This window comes from Rousettus aegyptiacus, unplaced genomic scaffold (genome assembly GCF_014176215.1).
Source record: "Rousettus aegyptiacus isolate mRouAeg1 unplaced genomic scaffold, mRouAeg1.p scaffold_m13_p_1, whole genome shotgun sequence".
In the NCBI taxonomy this organism is placed as follows: domain Eukaryota; kingdom Metazoa; phylum Chordata; class Mammalia; order Chiroptera; family Pteropodidae; genus Rousettus; species Rousettus aegyptiacus.
Genome location: NW_023416284.1, coordinates 142,936,393 through 142,962,395, shown reverse-complemented (window position 1 = coordinate 142,962,395; position 26,003 = coordinate 142,936,393). Strand labels below are relative to the sequence as shown.

The following is a 26,003-nucleotide window of genomic DNA, read 5'->3' as shown; positions in this document are numbered from 1 at the left end:
CCACATGCAAAAGAATGAAATTGACTCATATAAAAAAAAAATAAAGAATGGCTCAAAGACCTAAATAAAAAAGATAAAGTTTAAAATGCTTAGGAAAAAAATAGGAGTATATTTTGTGACCTTGGATTAGGCAGTGATTTCTTAGGTATGACACTTAAAGCACAAGAAACAATAGATGTATTGGACTTTATCAAAATGAAAAACTTTCATGTCTCAAAGGAAGTGAAAAGACATCCCACAGAATAGGAAAAAATATTTGCAAAATTATATATCTAATAACGATATAGTATCCAGGACATATATATTTTAAAAAACTTAGAATTCAATAATAAAAAGGTAAATAACACAGTTAAAAATGAGCAAAGGATTTAAGTAGACATTTCTCCAAAAAAGATAAATAAGTGGCCAGTAGGCACATGAAAAGATGGTCAGCATAATGAGTCATTGAGAAAATGCAAAGAGAGACCCCAGTAGGTCACTCTTTCATGCCCACTAAAATAGCCATAATCAAAAAGCTGGACAATAACAAGTAAAGAGAGTATTGACTAATCGTTACTCTCATATGTTACATGTTACTATTGGGAATATAAAATGATGGAGCCACTTTGGAGAACAGTCTAGTATTTCCTTAAATGATTAAACATAGACTTGCCTTATGACCCACTAATTATGCTATAGTCATATACCCAAGGGAATTGAAAACATGTCCATCCAAAAACTTGTACATAATGTTCATAGCAGCCTTAATCATAACAGCCAAAAGGTGGATGCATCCTAAATGTTTAGCAACCCAAATGTTTATAAACAAATGTATATCCATACAACAAAGTATAATTTGACCATGAAAAGCAATGAAGTACTGATACATGCTACAGCATAGATGAACCTTGAAACAGCATGCTGAGTGAAGGAAAACAGACTCAAAAGGCTGCATGTTATATGACTTAGATATGAAATATCCAGAATATGCAAATCTATAGAGATAGAAAGTATATTTGTGGTTTTCAAGGGCTGGAGAGAGGGCAGAATGGGGAGTGACTGCTTATAGATATGAATATTTTCATCTGGAGTGATGAAAATATTGTATAATTAGTAGCGATGGTCGTACAACCTTGTGACTATACTAGAAACCACTGAATCATCCTCTTTAAAATGGCGAATTTTAAGTGATTTGTGTATGAATTATGTCTCAATTTAAAAATAATGTTTACTAATTTTCCAAATTTGGGAGGAAAAAAAATTAGTTTGGGTGTCAAAGAAGCTTAGCAGATCTCAAGCATATAAATATATAGAAAACTGTACCCAGACACATCCTAATTAAACTGCTGAAAGAAAAAAAAAAAACAGTTATAAATAGAAAATCTTGAAAGCAACCACACACAAAAAGTGACACATGACATAAAAGTGAACAGTAAGGTAAATGATGGCTGGCTTCTCATCAAATAGTGGAGATCAAAAGACACTGGAATGACATGTTAAAGGACTGAAAGAAGCTACAGGCAGGAATGAAGAGTACCAGCAATGGTAAATAAATGGTAAATATAAAAGATAACATTTTTTAACTTCTTGAAAAGAGAAATGACTGTCTCAAGCAAGAATAGCATAATTTTAAGGAAGGGTTTATGTCTGTATAAGTAAAATATATGACCACACTTGTCTAAAGGATGGGACCACTAAATTGTCAGTTAGCTATGGATCAGAGGAAATCACAAGGGAAATTTTAAAATATTTCAAGCTAAATCATAATGGAAATATAACATACTGAAATCTATGGGATTCACCTAAAGCAGTGCTTAGAGGGAATTTAAAACTTTCTCTTTCCATAGTAGGAAAACACAATTTACTGACATCAGTGATGAAAAATGGGGTATTACCACAGATCCTATAGCCATTTAAAGGATAATAGGAGATACTATAACTTTATGCCAGCAAATTTGACAAATGGACAAATTGAGTGAAAATACAATTTACCAAAACTGCTAGAAGTAGTAGCAGATACGAATAACCCTTTAGTATTGGATTTGTAATTAAAAACAACTTCCTCACAAAGTTATATTTCTTGCCATTTCATTTTTGAATTCTAATATTTAAGGAATAAATAATATCAATCTTTACAGACTTTTTCTAGAAAATAGAAGGGAAGGGAATATTTCCCAATTTGTCTTACAGGCCAGAATAACTCTGATACCAAAACCTGTTAAAAATATTAAAAGAAAATACAACCGCCCCCAAAAATGCATGAACATAGATGCAAACACTCTCAAGAACATACTAGCAAATTGATCTAGCAATATGTTAAGAAGACAGTACGCCATGACTGCATTGAGATTGTCTCAGGAATAGAAGCGTGATATTTTCAAATATCAGTGAATCAGTGTAATTCATCACATTTAACAGAAAAAAGTAGAAAACTCGTATGAGCAGATAAATAAATGCAGAAAAAGCTTTTGACAGAATTTAGTACCCATATATCATCAAAACTCTTAGCAAACTTTTGAATAGAAGGGAATTTCCTCAATTTGACAGTAAATGTGAAAAACCTACTACTAAAAATCATGCTAAATAGGGATTTATTGAATGTTTCACTGTAAGAACAGGAAAAAGGCAAGGACGTCTACTTCCACCATTTCTATAGGCAGTTTTACTCTACTGTAAAATATGTATTTCTAAAAAGGACTGCTGTTAAAAATTACAGGACTTATGGGGAAAGTTAGGGACATAAAACCCGAAACTTCATTAGTGACAAATGAAAAAGATAGGAACCTAATTTTTAAAAAGCACAAGTTTAAACATGTTAAATGGTTAATAAATACAAAAAAAACTACAAAAATGACTTTTTATTTAGAAAAAGACTGGAAATTTGCTTGTAGAAATGAGCATTGGAATGGTTTGCAGCTTCTCAGTTTTTGTGAAGTGGTGAAAGGAAAGTTATCTGAAATCAGATAAAATTGTAACATTGGATATGGATGGCTCATAATGTGAATTGAAGCAGCAGGTCCATTTCTGAGGTATGTGTGTTTTGTGTATTGTTATGTGGCTTGACTTAACTGGGTACAGTTTTCCGTGTTCACCTAGTGTTACTTATGAACAGTATTTACAAAAGTAAGCATGAAATTAACTGTTTTAATTGTTCCCAAATATATTTTTCATTTTGGAACAAATTCAAAAGATTTGGACAACATATATACACATGTACATATATACATATATATGTACATGTGTATATATGTATTTATATGGGAATCACAAGTTAGCACATGAAAAGGTATTCATCATCTTAGGTTATCAGGGAAATGTGTATTAAAATCACAATGAGATATTCCTTCAGACTCTAGTATGACAAATTAAAAAGACTGACAGTACCAAGTTGGAAGGCTCCATAATAACCAGAATTCTCATACATTGCTAGTGGGAGTGTAAAATTGTACTATCACCTTGGAAAACAGCTTGGCAATTTTTAAATAAAGTTAAACATATACTTACTCTGTGACCCAACATTTCTGTTTCAAGGTATATACCTGAAAAAATGAAAACATGTTTATAAAAGACTTAAACACATGTCACAGCAGCTCTCTTAATAATAGCCCAAATCTGAATAGAGTCTTAGTGTCTGCTGATAGGTTTTTAGATTTGAAGGTTGTGGTATACTACTCAGAAACAAAAAGGAACTAACTACTAATACATGTAGTAATGGAGATGAATCTCAAAAGCATTATGTTAAGTGAAAGATGCTATATTACACAATACTGCATATTATATGATTCTATTTATATGCAGTTATATTACAGGCAAAACTAGTCTCTGGTGATGTAAATCATTCAGTGATTAGTTGGGGTTAAAATGAGGGAACTGATTGCAAAGAACACCAAGGAATTTTGAGGGTGATAATATTCTATACCTTGTTTGAGCTGACAGTTATGTGGTGTCAAAATTCATGTAACTATATACTTCAAATTTTTGCATTTCACTGTAGTAAAATTTATTTTTAAATATCAAGAGAGGACAGAGAAGTAAGAATAATCATGGTCTCTTCTTTTTGGAGCTTTAAAAGTAGTGTGACACAAGAATATAAATGATACAGAGCAAGTATAAGGACTTTATAAACTGAACCTAGACTTGGGAAATAAGAAATTTCCTGGAGAAAGTGATGTCAAAACAACTTGAAGATTGAGGAGGATTTTTTGGGAGTAGGCTTATAAGTGGTTGAGAGATAGGCAAATATAAAGAGCTCCAGGAAGAGGAAACAGTTTGTGCGAAGGCACTGAAATGAGAGAGTATGGCTGAAACAATGAGCAGATGACAGAAGGGAAAGAGAATGGAGTATATGAAATGGGAGTGAGGGATTATGCTAGAGAGGTTAGCAGAGATGTAAGTCATTCAGAAAATTGAAGGTTTTAGGAGAAGTTTGATTTTATCCTAAAAATAGAGCAGAGCAGCTAGCTGAGTGAGAAGGTCAGATTTGCATTTTAGGATGATCAGTGTGACTCCAAATGTGAAAAATGAATTAAAGGCATATTAACACTTTGGAACCCAATTATAAGAAATATTAGATGGTTGCTTAGTTTGTACTAGGAAAGTGGCACTGAGAATCTTGAAAGTGAGTGGATTCAGATATACTTAGAATGTGGATGCAAGAGAACTAGAGGAGATGTGGGAAATAGGAGGAAGAGTCAAGAGGGAAAATCATTTGTTTACTTTTGGATTTGTTGAGTTTCATGCACCTACTGACATATGTCTACTAGATTAATGGATATCTGGGTTCTGGGATCACGAGAAGGATCTTGGGTGGAGACAGATACCGAGACTCCTTAGTTCACACAGTATGGAAGTAGGTAAGCTTATTTAAAGCAAGTATATAGAATGAAAAAAAGCAAAGAGATTCTAGGCTAGAAACTTGCAAAACTCAGCATTTAAAGGATGGCCCAGAAATAGGCTTCTGCAAATGAGAGTGAGAAAAAATAAGAGAAAAATGAGAAGTATAGTAACAACTTTGAGGGTGACTGCTTCAAGAAAGATAGTCAAAAGTGTTAGATATTTGGTGAGGACTTAAAACAATTAAGGACTGAAAGGCATCATTGTTGACCTTGAAGAGAGCTGTTTCAGTGGAATGGTAAGGGTAGCAGACAGATTCCATGGATGGTAAGTAAGAGCTGCATGCCAGCTAAGTGAGTGTAAAGGTTGGCTCTGATGGGGAGAAGAGAAGGAGGGCAGCAGCCAGAGGGAAGTTGAGGTTGAGGGAAAGGTTTTGTTTTTTGTTTTTAGGGGGTGGTTTTATTTTTAAGAACAACTAATGGGAAATGGTAATTACAGAGAAAAATCGTTAAAGATAATGTTACAGGAACAGAGAGAAATAAGTAGTTGAACTGGGTTTCAAAGTTAAAAAAAAAAAAAAATGGTATCTAGAAAACAGGATGGAAGATACTCCTTAGATTGTACCAGAACAGAAGAAGAAGATTGGTTGCCGGTAAGTTTGTAGATGGGATTGTGGTAAAATTAGAAGATTTAAGAAAATCAAGAAAGTTTAACAGATTTTAATGCTGATTTTAGCATTGATTCAGCTAACTCTTGTTAGCATGTTTTACGTAGTATGTGCCTTTCTCCTAAAAATAATATTTTGATAGAAACATTTGAAAACTCCTCTCCCTTTCGATTTACACACACACACACACACACCCCCCAAAACAATTGCTGAAAGAACATTTTAGATTTTATAAAAGTCAGTCTTCGAACTGTGGCCTCATATTTGCCCTGCCAGAATGCTGTGTCTGCTATTAGAAGGTAAATCGACATTAAATAAAATCACATTGCTGTGTATGTTAGTTTGCTTGGACTGCCATAACAAAATACTACAGACTGGGTGGCTTCAACAACAGAAATTTATTTTCTCATAGTTCAGGAGGCTGGAAAGTCCAAGATCAAGTCAAGGGCCAGCATGGTTGGTTTCTGGTAAGGTCTCTCTTCTTGATGGCTTTCCTCCTTATCTCTGGGGAGAGAGAGACTGGACTTTCTGCTGTGTTTTCTTATAAGGACACTAAGCCTATTGGATGAGGACCCTACCCTTATGACCTCATTTAATCTTAATTTCTTCTTTAGAGGCCCCATCTCCAAATACTGCTATCCTTTTATCGCGGCTTTAAACATGTGACTATTGCGCGGAGGACACAAACGCTAAGTCCATAACACTATGTATTGGCAACTTTTGTGTTTTTAATGTGATGTTAGATTTTTTATTGATTATAGGGAAAATGTTTTTTTTGTTTGTTTGTTTGTTTTGCTCCATTGTCTCAATAGAGCTTGTGGTGTTATTAATAGATTGAAAGTTCCCCCTCACCCCCGCCCCGTCCCTGCCACTTACCTTGTAGGTAGTTTTAGATTAGTGTTGTTTAGTTTGGTGTTATTTGGTTATTTCTAATATGTCTGGACATAGTCCAGATTGTCTAAATTAATATTTTAATTAAAGGACACAAGTAATAATATCTAAGTAAATGGAACCTTTTAGATCAATTGTGTAAAAGTAAAATTACATTTAGTTTATTAGGCATTCAGACATGGAGGATTAATGAAAGTAAGTAAACCTGGTCTCAAACTCACCTTAATTTTCAAGGTTGGTTTGGACTGAAGACTCGCACATACATACAACTGCTAATATATCTAAGAAGAGATTAGAATTGTAATGAGTCAAGAGTCTGCTCAGTTTTACTGTGAAGCTTTAAGAAAAAGAGATTTTCCATCCCTACCCCAAGCTAATCATGGAAAAGAAGAGCATTTCATGAGGGGGAGCTGAGAGGACTTTGAGACATCAGTTACTTTATTCATTGCCACAATTAATTCAACTGCTGTGGCTGCCTAAACAGTTTTCTGCTTTTTCTGTTACTGCTCTCATGTTTCCCCTGAGTTCATTTTATAAAAGAATTCACCTCTCTTGAAGGATAGATATGCAAATATCTGCACTTTCTTGATGGGCCCCCTTCATTTGCTGTAAAGACTAGTCATTTGTAATGGTCAGTTTTCAATTTTAGGTGTCAGTCAGCATTAGTTAAGTTTAGAAACCTGTAAAACAATAGAAATCCAGGAAAAGCAAAACTTAAGTACCCTCTCTGGTTGCAAGCACCATTGAGAGACTTAGCAGCCAACTCTGAAGCAACACTTAAAAATGATAGGATCCTCCTTCCTACTATCTCAAACTACTTTTTTGAGAGATCCTAACTCTTTTTCCCATAATCAGCTTGTGTACAAGTTTAACATTCTAACAGTATTTAAGCTCACATAGATCATAAATTCAAACTACATGAAACTACTTTCATATTTTCTGCTACTCATTCATAACCAAAGTGGGTAAATAGCAGCACAGAGAACTGTACAATATCTGAAAAATCCATTCTAAACTTACAGATCAAGTTTAACAAAGTCAGAATTTTCCTAAATAGAAATAATTATCATAATGCTAATTCATTTGACTAGATAGAATTGTTATGATACATATTTAATTTGTTTTGATCAGGAAGCCAGGGCAAATTCACTTAGTCTAGCTGAATCAAAGCAAATACAGCTGATTGTAAAGTTGATTAAGGCAGATATCTTTCTCCCTGCACCACCCATATCCTCTCCCATCTCTTATTTTTGTCTTCTATCTCTCAGTCTCCTTATGCCTTTTCATTTTTATGAAATTTTATATTTTTTGTTATTCTTTGCCTTTGTGTTCCTGTGTCTGAAAACATCCGCCTTAGTTTTTTACGGACCTCTAATGCAACAGCACCTCTAATGCATCTGGAATCCTTTTGTACCTAGAGAAACAGTTTGATTGTCTCAGCTGTTTCTTTCTGCTCTGGGCAGCTGTGACCAGTGGGTAGTTCATATAGTGGCTCCCCTTTTACTCAGCAGGAACTATGAAATCAGACTCTATGAGAACAGAATGGAGGTATGACTGTTTATTTGCATTTAAAGAATATACTTTAGGAAATAGCTGTACATAGTAAAGTGACTTTCTTAGTAGGAGGGCATCTACTGTAAGTTTTTTAATCATTCAGGAGCTTTCCATGATTTGGAATAATTGAATGTTGTCTATTAATATAGTAACATGAGTAGGCTACAACTAAATGCTGTTTTCTACCATTATTGTTTGACTTTTTATTATGGGGCTTACAGAAAAAAAAGTCTTTTTCTGTAAAATAATGTCGAAATATAATCATTAAGTATTTAGATGTTATGGAGGAAGTGGTATTGCATAGTGGTTAAGAGCTGGTACTCTTGAGTCAGACTAATCCTAGCTGTACCACTTGCAAGCTGTATGACTATCCACTCTCTGAACTTTAATTTTTTTAATCCATAAAATAGCAGTCACAATCGTGTTTACCTAAAGGGTCATTATAAAGATTAAATTATAATCATATAAAATATCTTAGTATAAGGTCTGTCACTTATTCAATTAGTATTAGTTATTATTGTTATCTTTCTTTTTTTCAAATTATATTAGTCATCTCATTTACATAACTGCTTATCTGACCAGTGATCATTATCTCAACTGCCTAAAAGATTCACTGAAGGTATAGGATATAAATTGAGCTATTTGACCTTTTTAAAAGCTACATTTTAACAGCTTTATTAAGCTCTAATTGACCTGTAGCAAACTATACATATTAAAGTGTGACCTTTGATAAATTTATACCACAATTTACATATTCATTTATCTGTTGACATTTAGGTTGTTTCCTTTTTTTGACTGTTACGAATAAAGCTGCTAAGAACATTCATGTACAAGTTTTTGTGTGGATATATGCTTTTTTCTCTTAGGGTAAATACCTAGTTGTAGAATAACTGCATCAGACAGTAGATGTGTGTGTACCTTTTTAAAGAAACTGTCAAACTATTTTCCAAAGTAGTTGTATCATTTTACATTTCCACCAGCAGTGTGTGAGATTTCCGTTTCACATTCTTGCCAACACCAGGTATGGTCAGTCAGAAAGCTGGTTTTAAAATTATTACTCTTTCATATCTTTTTTCATGTTGTTTAAACACATATCATATTATATAAAGATTATTTGGAAATAGTATAAAATACTCAAGATAGCTGAAGATTTTTAAGTTAATTTAAAAAGTATTTAGAGATATACTGAAATCTATTGGGAAAGTAAGAGATATTTTGCGAAAAATATTGGAAAACTGGGGGAAATATAGTTCTTTAAGAAGCTAATTTTATAATGTGAGTACCCGTTTTATATGTGTACTTTTTTTTTTTTGATAGGGTTTTCCAGAAAAGGACCTTCTGCACTGTCCATCTAAGGATGCAATTGAAGCTCATTTTATGTCTTGTGTGAAAGAAGCTGATGCTTTAAAGCACAAAAGTCAAGTAATCAATGAAATGCAGAAAAAAGATCACAAGCAGCTCTGGATGGGATTACATAATGGTAAATATAGCAATGTTTGATTTCAGAATACCCCTTTATAAAAGTATGAAGTAACTATAATTCTATGAGTGATTGGTATATTTTAGGATTGGTGATCCAAGTTTAGATTCCAGTCTCTAAGCACATAATTTTGTGAAGAAGCCACCTTTAGTCATCCCTTATGTTGTACCCTTCAAATATTTCTCTCTTCCTGAATTCCCCAGAATTAGACTGATTGCTTTTCTCATAATATATGATAGTGTAAACTTCCTGTGTTTTACTTCTGGAAAAAGTGCCTTACTCTTGTACTCTTGATCATGATCTTTTTGGAATTGCAACTGCATGCCCTGGTGTGCATACCAAAGTATGTCCGCTTGGTGGGGCGTGAACGCCAACCTTTTTTTTCTAAGAATTACTAAGACTTACTTTGTGCTTGGATTCTCTTGCTCTCTTAGGCTGGAATTTAGAAAATACACTCAAGGAAAAAGCCGAGGGGAATCTGCAATTTACTTCTGAATTCTTTATCTTTTAGAAATCATACCTCTTTAATCTTGGCCTGTGTTGATTGCCTCCCAAAGCCTTCAAACAGCTCTGTGTGTATATAGGTAGTCCTTTGCACAGATCCAGTATGCATGAATTTTAGTTATCATGTTTTAGTTAAATAATACCATACTCAGTTGCCAAGAGAGTAAATCATGAAAGTAAATCTTAAAGAAAAAAAATTTTGTATGGTGGTGATTGATAAGTAGATTTATCGTTTTGCACCATATACAGATATTATATTATTACATTGTACACCTGAAACTAATGTTATATGTTAATTATACTTCAACATAAAAAAAGAAAAACCAGTTTCTGAAGAATATGGTTCAAATTTGTGTGGTATATTAACTATGAATAATTACATAAGGTACAAACTTTATTGCTAGCTCCTCAGCCCATGAATCATTATGTAACAATACATATGCATCATAATCAGTTGATTACTTCACTTCTTTCAATGTCTGTCAGTGAATCATCATTATGTATCTGTTATTTTCACCTCCAGACAACAAAGCATGTAGTTGTGTTACCGCCTTGCCTCCAGTGATAAGCCCACAGAACATTTTATAACACAAGATAATCAAAAGAGGGAAAGGCCAAGAAAGGTGAAAGTATAGCAAAGAAAGGAAAAGTGATAATTTTGGAAGAAGTATTTGAAAAGAATGTACTGGAATTATAGAAGACATAGCTGACTGGGAATGTGGACACTACTGCTATTTCAGAGTTTAGATATTAGTCACAGGAAATTAGTGAAGGCTAACTTTTCCACAAAAATGTAGAAACTGGTTGTGAGAAAAGGATGAAGTTATCTCAGAGGAAGTGGCTCTGGCAGAAAACTCATTATTGGAACAGAGAAATTTTATGACACTGAAAGTACAAATACTAATACATTAGAAATTGATCTGAACTTAAGAGAATGGTATGACAATTCACCACAGTGTATGAAAGATGCTTACTTATAAGTCATATGCCAAGGAAGCAAGCACTATTCAAACTATGCTTAAGATTTTTTTTTATTTTGCATGTTTCTAATGTTTTGAATTACTGTGCTAAATACTTGTTTTATTTACTTTTTTCATTTTTCTATACATTTATAACTATCAGTTTTTCATGTTTGACAATTTTTTTAAGATCACAGGACAATCATAATTTTTCCCATTAACTATTAAGATCACTTTGCATGTTTACATCTTGCATGGTCACTTTTCCAGTCCCATACTACTATGCAGAGCAAGGACCGCTTACATAGTGTCTATCTCGATAAACTTTCATAATGCAAAATAGAGATTATTATCTGACTTTAGTAGTATAAAAGGCACATATTTTATGACAGCGTGTACTGTAAATTAATTTTCCTCATTTGTTTTAAGTTTCTTAGATTTGACCTGAATTACATGGAGTTGCTCCTTAATTTTGTTTTGTACCTTTGATATTTCTCAACTAGATTATTGCAGAGACAGACATCAGGCTTTTCACTTCATTTATATTACTGAATACATAGCCTTATTAAATGATTACATGAATTTAAAACCCCTTAAGGTGTACTTTTCCCTTTTCCTTGCTGGCTGTCTACTTGAAGATGAAGTGACATTTTAGGAGACTTGTGAATCAGAGGATTGCCTACGTGGAAGATGACAGGAACCTTCTAAAGAGAAAAGGAATCTAAGAATAATTTGGCTTCAAAATTGAAGTAAATATTTAAATGGACGTTTAAGTAGATGTTCTTGAAATCTGTTGTGAACGTGATGAGTCAGCTATAGAGAGCTTAGGGATTCAGAAGAGAATTCTAAAAATGATGAAAATGTTTCAGTTGGGGCATTGGAGGTTTGGCTATGGAGGGTGATGGTTAAGAATCATGAAAACAGGCCTGATTTTTAGTATCAACTCTACTAGTAGCTCCTCAGGGTAAGTCACTCAATACTTTTAGCTTTAGTTTCTTTATCTGTAAAACAAGAGACTCTCTGCTATTTCTCTTAATTGGTGTCTTTAGAAGGTTTAAGGAAACACTAATACAGTGTGAAAGTGTTTGAAAGGAAGCAAATATCTTGATAAAAAGAATTATCAAGAAGTCCCTTTGAGAATCTAGAACCGGGGTTGGCAAGCAGTGGTCATGGACCAGCCACCTGTTTTTGTAAGCGAAGATTTATTTGAACCCTGCTACACCCATTCATTCATGTTTTGTCTATGGCTGCTTTCATGCTACAACAGTTGAATTAAATTTTTGTGTCAGAGATCCTGTGGCCCACAGCCTAAAATATTTACTGTCTTTGACCCTTTTGGAAAATATTTGTCAGCTCGTAGAAAGTTGACCAAATAAACAGCTCCTTCTATCATTGACCTAAAGCATGACTCAAAATGTCACACATTCAGAACTTGGTATAACTTAAAGTATATTTTGGGCTAAATGTCTGAATGTTATCTACAATGACATAAATTAGTGAAAGATAGGTGTAGTAATTCATTTGTTCCTTCTGCATAGAATGCCCTTTCCCATATTTTTTGACTATGTAACTCCTACTTATGTTTTAATGCTCATCTCTTTTGTTACCTTCTGTGTGAAGCCTTCCCTCCTTTTTTAGCCAATAAGTATTTATTTAAAACCAAACATGTGCCTGGCACTATTACTAGGACCTAGTAATCATCCAGCAGTGATGGAGCAAACATAAACCCTGTCTTCATGGACCTTATATACAGTTGTAGAGTTTTTATATTGTTAAAGCTCCTTGTCCATTTATATGCACGTTTGCTCTCATATTTATTTTATCACACTCTGGTATGGTTACAGCTCATATATTGTGCTAGAATATAGATTTCTCCTGATTAGAATCATTTTTGTACCCTGAGCACTTAACCTAATGACTCCTTTATTTTGTTCCTTTCTAATACTGTAAAGAAGTAATATTATAGCTTTTTATAAATAGTTTAATATTAGTATAAAATAGAGGAAGTGCCTTGTTTGAATTTATTTACTGAAATAGATTTTATGTTTAAGAATTTCTCTTTTTTTAAGAATTTTTCCATCCAATAGAAAGTCTTGTTAACTTGTGAAGTTAAAGATATTTCACCTTTTGGTTAGTATAATTGTAAACTGGTCAAAATTTAGATATAGCAGATGGTAAGTTTAATTCATTCAGAACTGCACCTGTAGAACATAACAACTAAACAACAATTTAAACAATTTTTGAATACTTTCAAATGCTAATTTTAATTTTTCAGATCTCTGTGAAAGAGAAATAAGAAAAGCTTTTGAAACTAAGAAAACTCATTTGAGACATACTGTCTTTCTGTGTTTTTTATGGGTTTCATTTTAGATATAAAAGTATTTAACCTTCCTGTGAAACAGAGTTAGTGAACACACACAAAAAAGAAAAGAAAGTAGCATTTTTGTTATTAATACGGCAGTTCACATGTGTTAGCTATTTTCTATTAAATTTCAAGCTATTTTTCTTATAAGCTAGAGATTTGAGGAAATCTCTGAAAAATATTTTTAGCGTAATATATGAATTTTCAGCCTTGATTATCTGTGTATACTAAAAAGGAAAAGATGGCATTAAATAAATTCCATAAACCTTCAAATAAATGCACATTTTGACTGCTAAGTATGTTGAAAATATACATTGTTTCTAAAGTGCAATTAATCTTTTTTTGAGCTAAGTAAGTTTTTAGAGAAATCAGTTATTTGGTAGTATACCATTTTAACTTGAAGCTGTTTTCTAGGAAGAAGTAATGATTTTTTAACAAGTCATAACATTGAAAGTACTTTTGTTTGGTAGGTGATGTAAAAGATAAATGCAATGGTCTTAGCTCTTAGGAGGGTTATATGATAAAGACAGTTAGGTTATAATTGCATTGCTTTGTTTTTTTTTTTTTTTTTTCAGTTGCATATAGTAGAATAAGTATTTGAGTGAGAATTTGTTGCTCAGAGAAGGAACATTGGACCTGATCTTTACTTTACTATCTCTTTATTGGTTGTGTGGCCCTGTCAGATCACTTTTTTCTCTAACTTGGTGTTTCTGTATAAATGTGAAAGTAGTAAAACCTTACAAGACAAATTCAAGTACTGTAAAGCAGTAATCATATATTCCTGAATTCTGATAGATATTCTCAATAGATGCCAGGAGGACTTCTCGAAATAATAATTACTGTTCATAATTTCTCTTTTTTCATTTCTCTCCCTCTTGTCCTCTTTCTGTCTTTTCCTCACCTCCCTCCTCTCCCCCCACTGACCCCCATTGCCCCACCTGTCTTTTTTGAATAGGACTTAGGTGGAAGGTAATAGATAACTTCCCAGAAATATGTAGTGTCATAGAAGGACTACTAAAACAGAGAAAAGATTTTTGGACTTACCTCTGTATTTCGAAGCTTAAATTTCTATGGTTTTATTACAGTGTCAGATACTGTTCTAGGAATGGGTGATATGGAAGGAGATTCTAAGTAGAATCGTCACTAGGAAGTCTAAGTACTCTTCTTGAACCTTTTGTCTCAATGAAAGGTTGATATTTGGTAAGCTTCTCATCTTTCTTTAGAAAAATTCGGATTTTTGCCAGTTGTGACAATACTAGGATCACATGTTAAAAATAAGAGCAGAGAAAATAGTCTAAATTGCTACATGCCTATCACTCAGCCTCAGCAGTTATCAGTATATGGCCAGTCTTGTTTCGTCTATTCTCACCCCTCCCCAACTCTGAGTTTATAGAAATTTTTATTCTTTCATCCAGTGCCATAAATATTGCTCATAGGTTTATATCCCTCACAGATTTTATACTCCGATATTTAATCAAGTCTTGGAAACATTTATTATAGGAGAGTCATGCCCAGATCCTGATAGTATGGATTAGCTAATTATAAGAATCTATGTGTTAGGCACTGTGCTAGGCACAGGGGACATTGGGGTTAATGTGACGGGCACGGTCTGTTTTCTCAGAGTTTATAGTCTTGTAGGAGAGGCAAGCACTAAACCAATAGCTTTAAAATAATTATTTGTAACTGGAGTTGGAAGGGATAGAGAGTAGGGTGATTGCGATGAAAGTGTTCCAGGCACACCAGGCACAGGGAATCACCTGGGTTGAGTTCAGGAAAAGAAAAGAGCTTAATAAGTTCTGGGAGCTCAGAGGCCATTCTGACTGGAGCCTGGTGATCAAAATTGAGAGAAGCAAGTAGGTAACACTGCAGTTTAGACAGAGACCCTATCTATTCAGGGCCTCATATACCCTTTTAATGATATTGAGCTTAATCTCCAGGGAATGAGGGGAGCTAGATAAGGGACTACTGAAAGCTTTTAAGCAGGAACATAACAGAATCAGTTAATCTTTTTTAAAACATCTCTCTGGCTACAGTATGGTAATGAATTAGAAGGGAACAAATAAGGAATTAAAAGACAAAGTAGGAGTCCATTTCAGTGGTTAGATGACAGATGGTAATTGCTCAGATTACAAATGGAGGTCCAGTTCTCAAAGTGGATAATTTTGAGAAATATTTGAGATATAGAATTGCTAGGACTTAGTGTTTGGTTGAATATGGTAGGTAATATAATGGAACTGTCAAGGCTGATTCCCAAATGGAACAGAAACTGCTGAGTGTTCCTGACTACTGTCATTCAGCTTACACATATTATCCAGAAATAGATCTTTGTTATATTATTACATTTGAGATAAATTACTTTTTTGATACCCAGTCCCTTAATAATATCATAAAAAGGAATGTAGGTCTATTTGATGCCATACATATTTTTAAATTTATGCTAATTTCTACTGATTACAGTCTATCAGAATGCTCAGAAACATTCTATAACTTTCCCAGAGATTGACATCAAGCTTACCAGATGATAAAATCCATTCATATTTTTAAGCTGAAACATTTGCCTGTCTCCTAACCTCATGCACCTCCCCCATTTTCCATTATTTCATAAGATTATTGGCATTGGTTTTGTAATCCTATCTTTAAGTTCTTTTAGCGTCCTCTGAAGTAATTTCCCTTAATCCAAAGACTTGCATTAATGTAAAGCAGCATAACTACCAAAGTAGAGTTCTAATTATTATGTCTAAGCTTATCAAAGCATCATTTTTACTTTAGCTGTGTTTTCATTCTTCTTTACATTTTACAAGCCTCATTTTGTGCTTGGTATTGGCCTTCCTGCCACTGTTCTTACACGTTCCTTGTATTAGAGTTTTCCAGAAAAATAGAATCAATTAAAAAATGTGCATGTGTATCTAAAAGGAGATTTATAATGAGGATCTGGCTCATATAATTACTACAACCTGCCTTCTGCGTGCTGAAGACCCAAGAAAGCCAGCAGTGTAATTCAGTCCAAGTCCCAAGGCCCGAGAACCAGGGAGCCAATGATATAAATCTGTCTGATGGCAGGGGAAGATAAGATGAGAAGTCCCAGCTCAAGTAATGGGGCAAACAAAAAAGGACAAATTTCTCTTCCCTCTGCCTTTTGTTTTGTTCTATTTAGAACTGATTGGATAATGCCCACCCACATTGGGGTGGGCAGTCTACTGAAAGTCCACCCAGTCAAATGCTATTCTAATCCTGAAACACCCTCACAGACCAGCCTAGAAATGTTTACTCTGGACACCCTGTGGCCAGTCAAGTTGACACATAAAATTAACCATAACATTCCTGCTATAACTTGGCTCATCTTTTATGGGTAATATTTTAATGTTAATTCATTAAACAGGTAGTAATTGAATTCATACTGAAAATAAAGTAATGAACAATAGATCAAAATTCCTGCCCTTTTTGCCCTTATACAGCTTAAATTATAGTGGGAGAGACAGACAATAAGTAAAATACATTATATGTTCTATGATGATGAGTGCTATGTGAGAAAATTAAGCAGGGGAAGATAGGAAGGGATTATGTTGGGAAAGGACATTGCTATTTTAAATCAGATGGTCACAGAAGGCCTTACTGGTTGGATGACATTAAATGAAGACTCGAAGCAGGCTCATCATGCATTTTTTGAAGATTAATATTATCCTTGGTAGAGGAAACAGCAAAGGCAAAGGCCCTGAGGTGGGAAAAATGCTGGATACTTTTGAAGAACATAATGCTATTTGTAGCTTTTAAATGTAGTAGATAACAGCTCCCTCCCCCCACACACACCACCACCACCAAAATACCATTTCTTCTTGTGTACTTGTCATATTTCTCCTCTACCTGTGAGGCCAATCTATAGTATACTCACCATTTTTTAGAGCATTCTATATAGCAAAAATGGCACTTTTATCTATCTAGTTCTTATCTCATGGAACACAAAATATTTTTTCAACAGTTGATTTTATACTATTTTGAAACCAATAAACAAATTGCTAAGAATAGAAACCATTTGGGATTGGACCTGTTTATATTAAGGTCGTTAGAGAAGACCTCTTTGAGGAGATGGTATTTAGGCCGAAATCTTAAGGATGGGAGGGAACCAGTCACACCAGGGCATAACATGCTTCAAGGACATGAGGCAAAAATAAATTTAGTATGTTTAGGGAGTTGAAAGGCTGGTGTGACATGGACCAAGAAGGATGGGTGACATTAAATGAGGTTGGGGAGATGTGAAAGAGGTAGATGATATAGGGCCTTTTTAGCCGAGGAAAAGAATTCAGGTGTTAAGTGCAGTAGGAAGCCATTGGGAGATTTTTAAGCAGTTGAGTAATGGTATAGAATGTGATATAAGAACATTTTAGCTGCTGAAAGGAGAATGGAATAAAGAGAGCCAAGTGTGGAAGTGGACAGGCTCTGGTGGTAAGTCCAGGAATAAGATGATAGTTGGCTTTAGGGTAACAATAGTCGAGATGGAGAAAAGTCAATAAATCTGGGGCTTTGTTTAGAGGTAGAATTAATAGATTGGATATAAGTTTAGGATAAAAGAAAAGAAAGAATCATTCCTGGGTTTTGACTTGGGTAACTAGATGGACAGTGTACTTTATACTGTGATGTGAAATTGTTAGATAAAAGAATAGGTTTGGGTTGGGAAACAGCCTAATTGAGAAGGTCAGCTTTGAGGTCAAAAGTTTGAAATGTCTCTGAGACATTCCCAGGGAGATGTATTGAGTTAGATGTTAAGTATTGTGAGTATGTGGCAGTAGATGGAAAAAGCTTAATAAATTTGAATCAAATGCTGCCGCTTCTAATTTTATACTCATTTATTTTCACAATAAATACCAGCTTTATTATTTCATCATTATGAGATGACAGTTAACGTTCCTAGTGATACAAGACAATGAAATACGGAGCAATCTCATATATTTTCGATGTTCGGAAATTCTTTGTTATCCACTAACCATCATGTGCTTAGCTTTCCGCATACAGCTGCATTAGTCATTTCCATTATTGTTTTGCCTGCAATACAGTAAGGTGAATAAGTTCAGTCTGAAGCTGTGTGTGTGGCATTCAAGAACCTACAACTTAGAATGCTTGATTATTCAACTAAGTTTATTGTGAAACAAGCATTTTACTATATTACATTACATACTTTAAATCAGTCTCTCAGTATTCCACTTGCTATAGTTAAAAACAGTAGTGGAAATCTAAAAAATTCTTGCATTGGCATTTTAATATAAAGCCATAGAGATATTTCGCTAGTCCTCTGGAAAAATATTGTTCTTGGAAATTACATGATTTAAGTGAATAAATTTGATAGTAATTTGGATCATAGCCTCTTGTGCTTTAGGTATATTTAGCAGTGAATGTCATGGATAATAAAACTTGGCAAAACCATTTAGACAGTTATTTATAATATACTACAAATTATACTAACATTAGGTTTATTGGAAAGAGTCCATTAATAACAGTGAATGGTCATATGTCCCAGAGTTCATCAATGGTAAAGAATACATTTTGTATATGAGATTCAGTTGATATATGCATAAATCTATATGACTAGATTGATACTTGAGTCTTAACTCTGATTAGTAATTGAAAATATTTTTAGTGAGCTCAGTGCTACAGAAACACAAAGGTTTAGTTTATAATGTCCTTTTAAATAAAATTTCAAATCATAGGCAAAATAAATTTTATTTGCAAAAAAAAAATTAAATCATGTGTAGTAAAAAGACTACTTTATATCTTTTTATTTGGTCCAGTTAAAAAACTTTTTAAAAAATGTATGCCTTCTAACATACTCTCATTGTTTTTGTATAAGTTAAGTTTAGCAAGGTTTATAAGCCTTTCCTTATGAATATTAACTAGTTTCAGGTATACAGCATAATGATTCAGTATAGATACCACATATCATTGAAATCATACAGTATTTGTGTTTCTCTGTCTAACTCGTTTCACTTAGCATAACGCCTCCGAGGTCCATCCATGTAGTTGCAAGAGACAATATTTTTTTATGGCTGAATAATATTCCATTTGTGTGTATGTGTGTATCACAATTTCTTCATCAGTAGACACTTAAGTTTTTTTCCATATGTTGGCTTTTGTAAATAATGCTGCAGTGAACATGAGGGTGCATACATCTGTTCGAGTTAGTGTTTTCATTTTTTTTTTTTCCAGATAAATACCCAGAAGTGAAATTGCTGAATCATGTAGCAGTTCTAGTATTAATTTTTTGAGAACTCTCCATACTCTTTTCCATAGCGGCTGCACCAGTTTACATTCCTACCAACAGTGCACAAGGGTTCCCTTTTTTCCCATATTGTCTCTAACACTTTTTATTTCTTATCTTTTTGATGACGGCCATTCCAATGTGTGAGGTGATATCTTGTTGAGTTTCGATTTGCATTTCTCTGATGAAAAGTGATGTTGCACATCTTTTCATGTACCTGTTATGTCTTCTTTGGGAAAATGTCTTCAGATATTCTGCTCATTTTAATCAAATTGGGTTTTTTGTTCTTGTTTTTGTTTTCGTTTTTGTTTTGCTGTTGAGTTGTATGAATTCCTTATGTATTTTGGATATTAACGCCTTATCAGAAATATCATTCGTAAATATCTTCTCCCATTTGGTTGGTCACCTTTTTGTTTTGTTGATGGTTTCCTTTGCTATGTAGAAGCATTTTAGTTTGATGTAGTCCCACTTGTTTATTTTTACTTTTGTTGCTCTCACTTTTGCTGTCAGATTCAAAAAATTATTGTCAAGACCTACATCAGTGTACAGTAGTTTAACTTATATTGTTTTTAAATGTTTTGTTTCAAAACTTAATTTCATAATTCTCCTTAAGAGAACTGAATATCCTATAAGTACTTACTTTCCTAGTATCTGTCTTGTTTTGTCAATTAGTTTGAATTACTTTTCTCTAGAGCAGAGTTTCTCAAAGTATAGACGATGGGCCAGAAGCATCAGCATTATCTAGGAACTGATTAGAAATGCACAACCGAATGAAACTCTGGGGTGGGTCCCTGCAATGTGTGGTTCAGCAGGCTCTCTATAGGTAATTGTTTAAGAATCACTCTTCTGGAACTAGATCTCTCAACTTCTGCATTATAGATACTTTGGACTGGATAATTCTTCGAAGTTGAGTAGTGGTAGGGATGGGGCTGTCCTGTGCACTATAGGATGTTTGGCAGCATTTGTAGCCTCAACCCACTCACTAGATACCAGTAGCACATTACTCCCCACTCTTAGTCATGATGTTAAAAAATGTAGACATGGGGGATGTCTTCAGTCTTTGCCAAATACTCCCTCAGTGGTGTGGTAGACTCACCCATTTGAGAACCATTGCTCTGGAGAGACCTGATAGGGTTAATGAATAAAACTGCATCTCCTTTATAGTAGAAGTGACCACTAACTGAATCCCCAAGTTCTGTTCTGGATACTTTATATGAATTATCGCTGTCATCACAACAGCCTTGCAAGTTATGTTGGAAAGTGTAAAAGCTCAGGCCAACCCATTTATGAAGTTTCTCTTGTTTCACCAGCTTTGCCCTTGAGAACTGCTAGTACATTTAGTTGTTGCAATGACTCATTTAGACTATATTTGGAACTATATATTGTTTAAACAAAAATAATTTGAGATATAAACCAATTAATTATTTTAACCACTTTTTTTATATGTAAACTTAGCAATGTGAACTTCTTATTGTAAATTTAGCCATGATTGTTTCTGGATTATGAGAAATATTTTCGTTCAGGTGACTATTAAATGACAAATGAATCAATAGTATGCTTTCATTTCAGTAAAACTAATTATGCTTACATTTTTGAAGTAACTTGCATCTTCTATATTTTTTTCTTTTCTTTCTTTTGCTTCTTTTCATAGCCCTCTCCAGCTTTCTGTGTGGCACTTGATCTAGTGCTGCGTATGTTAATAATACTTCCTTCCTTCCTTCTAACTTACCTGTCATTTAAATTTACCTAGTCTCTGGCCTATTCCTTTTTTATCTTTTTGAGGTCTGGATGGCAGATAAACATTTTAGTTTAACTCTGTAATTAATGCTGGACTGTGCGTTACCTATTCCCAGGTACCTATTTCACGCACCTTTCCACAAACACATAGAAATTAATTTATTGAGAATTTCAGAATTTCAAGCCTCCCCACCCCACTATCCTACCGCATCCCTGTTTACTCCATTGCTGCCTTTGCAGACCAGTTCTGATTTTGTGGCAGCGATGAGTTCTGGATGTCAGAATTCTCTATGTTGATGATGTCTTTTCTTGAACCATGAAGTAAGTGCAGTTCTACAGTAGTGCTAATTTCTTATTAGTCATTGCATGTCTCTTTTTTGTTTTAGAAACTATAGAAGATTCAGAAATCCTTTTATGTGAAAATCACATTTAAATATTATAAACTATGCCAGTATTTTAATTAATATTCAGAGAGTTGCAAGATTTTAACCCAAATACTAGAAAACTAGAAAAGAAAGAGCCCATTAAAAAAATTGAGTGCAAAATAAACAAATTTGTTCATCTAAGATGTAGATGTTTAGTCAAGTTCTGATTATTATCTTCAAAGTGGCTTTCTACTTAAGCATTTCTTCTCACAGGGTCCATTTAGAATTCAAGACTATCCTTGTTTTCTTGGCTTTTTTACGTCTAGTTTATTTCTATCTTTAACAGTAGAAGGATAACAATGAAATATCTCAAAAGTATTTTTAATTGGAGTTAATTCCCACAAAAGATTTAATCAATAAGCTTTCACTTTATTTTAAATTACCATAAGTCACACTCAAAACAAAACTTAAAGATACTATGGCTGTTTTTCTTAAACTAGCTCCTTGTTTGTATTAATATATTTCTTAGGTTTTTTTCCCTATAGGCTTGTTGAGCTAAAGAGAAAGGGTTTATTTACATTTAGAAGTCCCCCCCCATTATTGTTCTCTCTCAAATTAATGATACAACACTCGAAGAATGTTATTCCACTCAAAAGAATATTGTGTGAGATTCAGATATTTGAGTTATAAATGAATAAGTTGAGAAATAGTGATAGAATAATTTCAAGTTTTAATAACTTTATTCCTATTTTTACTTAGGATTTTTAGAAATCTTGATTAAATTTTGTGCTTTGTAGAATATATCGTGTGTATCATTTATCACTAAAAGCTACTGAATACATTTAAAATAATAGTATTTAGTCCAAAATAAATTTGTTATAGGAAGTAATAAATTATAGTTTATAAAATATTGGGTGTCCCTATTTTTGAGATGTGTATGTAATTTTAAGAATCACCTTTGTTTTAGCAGTAAATGAGTTATTAAAATAAATTAATTTTGTAGTAAATGACACCTGAATAATCTTAGTGGCTAAAATTTGAACTATGATTTTTCAGTTTTGCTCATCATTGTCCTTGCCTTCTTTTAAGAGGTTGATTTTAATAAAGTGATGTTTTCAGTGCATTTCTCCTGTTCTCATTGACAAATTACACCTTAATGAAAATGTTGAAGCAAATAGTATTATTTCTGCAGCAGTGACTGCTGACTGTTCAGTTTTGACATCTAAAACTGCCAAAGAGATGAGATTTGTTAAACTATTGTAGAAACTCTAAAAATTACTTTTTCTCTCACCTTCTAAGCTCTCTAGCTGGGCTAATCAAATTAACAAAGACAGACAAACTGGAGAAACTGTACAAAGTTTATTATATGAATGCACATTTGGGGGATGCCATATAAAAATGAGACCCCAAATGCATTGGGCACTTTTTACATGCCATATGGACAAAGGAGAAAGCGGGCAGGGGTCTGAGATTCCAAAGGAATTGGCAATTTACAGGAAGAGCAAAACACATGTGGCAGGCAAATTCTTGCTAGGCAGCTCAGAAACTATGAGAGGAGAGAGCATCTAGTTACCAGGTCACACCCTGGAGCCTTCCTATGTATGGTAAGGTGAATATGCTGTTTACCTTCCTGGAGCAAGTCTTTCCATCTGAATCTCTTAGGAAAGGGAGAGGATCAAAGGTTCTTTCTGAGTCTCTTGTTTCTTACCAACCAGCTTAAAATCAGTAACCCGAAAGGCAAAGTTTTGAGGTGGCAAAACTTTGGTTCCCTTCACTATTTAGTAATACCTGACACTACCATGAATTTTGAAGTATAGAACTCCAGAATTTTTGATAATATGAGTGTTCCATTCATTAATGGTTTCCCAGATTCTTGTTAATCATAGATTATTGAATTGACTCAACTTGGAGTTTTAATAAGCAAGCAGTGTTTTTATTTATAGAATTGTGTCTGAAGGTTTTCTATGATATAGTAGCATCCATGAGAGCCTACTGGCTCAGTAATCTCAGGCAAGTCACTTACCTCCTGAGTAGAATAACAATAGCTACCTCAGTAAGTTGCTGTAGAAATCAAACAACATAAAACCTATATTGGGGTTTTTTAAATGGCTAAATTTTGTTCCGATATGTTATTTGTAATAAAAATGATCTCTGAGGTCCTACTATAATCAGAATCAACAACTTTTTACTCTAGCATAATACCACTTCTTTACCAGCCTATCAACTGTTTTACTCTTTCTTTTTTCCTTGCTTAGAATTAGCATGAAGATTTATAATATGAACCATTTGTAAATTCGGAACTTCTCTTAAAGGTGTATTTTTCATGTAGCCACTAAGGACAGGTTAGATGGATTTGAAATTAAACAGAATTTACCTGGAATTATATTACATTTACTAAATTCATGTGATGTCCGAGACCTGGGTACTTTATGCATTATCTCAGTGATTTCTTGTAGGAATTAGATAAACAACTTTGAAAATGAGGAAATGAGCTTACAGAGCTAGTAAGAGATAGGATCAAGATTTGAACCTAGATCTCTGATTCTAAAATGAAAATGAAAGTATTTTTCATTATATCTGGAAGTTGTTAACTCTGGCTACATACTAGAATTGTCTGGGAGCTTCCCAAAAGTATAGTTGCCAGGGAATCTGAAATAGTTGGTCTAGAGTGGGAGCCTGGCATTAGTACTTTAAAGATTTTGTCATTTGTCAATGAGTAATTATTAATAGGAGTTTCTCATTTACATTTTCTCATGCGAAGCATGAGGGATTTGTATTAGAAAAGACAACATCCTGCATAATAAACAGCAAAGATATAGTGACTGTAATGGAGTATCTTTTTCTCTGTTGGTCTTTCAGAAATTAAAATAGATTTTTGTTTTTGTCTTACGACTTTGGGGTATTCTTTGAGTGAAATGAACTTGATTACTCCTTAAATTTGTATCTGGCTGAATTTAGAAAAGTGATAAACTGTAATTTAGTCTAAGAGGAAAAACATTTTCTCAATTTACAGAAGTTTTGAAAGGTAATAAATCAGATTATTGGTCATAAATCTATAGGTGATTTACACAATAATACATTTAGTTAATTAGTCTTGGCCTGCCACTGTGCTACAGCTGTAAATCTCTGCAAATCTCTTTTTGGCACACAAGCTACCTTTTAAAGATTGTCCTGTAAAGTAAGTAAGTGAAGACTAGAGTATAATTGAAGATCACTCCTTTTTTTAACATGAACGCATAAAATATGTTAGTCTTTTTACATTATTAAATTTTTGAATTTTAAATCCCTTTTATGTTTTTACTGGCCCAATTTCAAAGTAAATGTGAATAAACTTTTCTTAATTGGTTGGAATACAGTAATTGGATTCTGTCTACTTAAAAATAAAAGTCAATTACTGAGATTGATTCTTGGAATGCATTAAAGATGTTGTAACGTACAGTTATGGTTTATTGGCTTGTGATGTTGAAATTAAAATTTACAGCCTGTTTTTTTCAATACTTGGTAAGATTAGTTTTCTTTAAGTCTCCAGCACTATTTTTTTTTTAACTGTAAAGTACCTAATTTTGACTGACTTCATTTGTAGACTAATGCTATTAAAGTATAACAATTGAGAGTCTCTTCACAGATTAACAAGAAACCTCTTTTTTTTTTTTTTCACTCTGCCCTCCCCTAATATTTTAAGACATGTTAGGGGAGAGAGGGGTTGAGAAGGAATGGTTATATTAGATATTAAAGGTAGTTGAGGTGGAACTCAGACTAGCCTGCCAAGACTGGAGGGACTCCTCAGATGTTGACCTAGATGTTCTTGGATCACCGTTCCTGCCCCTACTACTGTTTCATGATATGGCTGGAGATGATGCTGTTGAAATTGATCAAAGGTAAATGGCAACGAAATTATTAACAGAGTGAGAAAATAGGGCTTTATATGGTAGTTGAAAGAATTGGAGGAAGCAGAAAGAGACATAAAGGGAATTTGATGTTGTAAAGTGTTGCAGCTGAATTGTGTTATTGCTCTTATTCTCCCCAACATCCAATTGCATAATTTCAAGAGACAGGATTCACATAGCATCTGAGGTGAGTGGCATAAACTCCCTGGCTCTGAGTCAGACTGAGTGAGCACTCCAGCAATCTTGTGGTGATGGGGTTTTGGTAGAACCACTTTCCCATATTGGTTTTGACCCTTCAGTTGCCTTCTTGCTGAATCTAGAAGGTCACTGTCTTTTAGTGAATCCGAGGCAGACTGTGAGACGAAACGCTTATGTAGCACTTACTTTGTGTCAGGTATTGTTGTAAGTATTTTACGTATATTAACTCATTTATTCTTTCCAGTAACTTTATGAATATGTACTGTTAATATTTGCATTTTATAGGTGAGGAAATTGATTCACAAAATTTAAAAGTATTTTGCTTAAACTCACCCAGCAA

At 33.7% G+C, this 26,003-nt stretch overlaps 1 protein-coding gene across 3 annotated transcripts in view; it reads left to right on the top strand.

Annotated features, from left to right (window-relative positions):
* Window positions 1–26,003, top strand: part of ATG5 (autophagy related 5) — a 114,277-nt gene that overhangs the window by 31,832 nt on the left and 56,442 nt on the right. For all 3 annotated transcript variants that reach the window (XM_036220456.1, XM_016155744.2, XM_036220462.1), the window contains exon 5: window positions 9,242–9,404. In XM_036220456.1, the coding sequence (XP_036076349.1) occupies window positions 9,242–9,404 (163 nt within the window). The remainder of the gene's footprint in view (window positions 1–9,241; window positions 9,405–26,003) is intronic.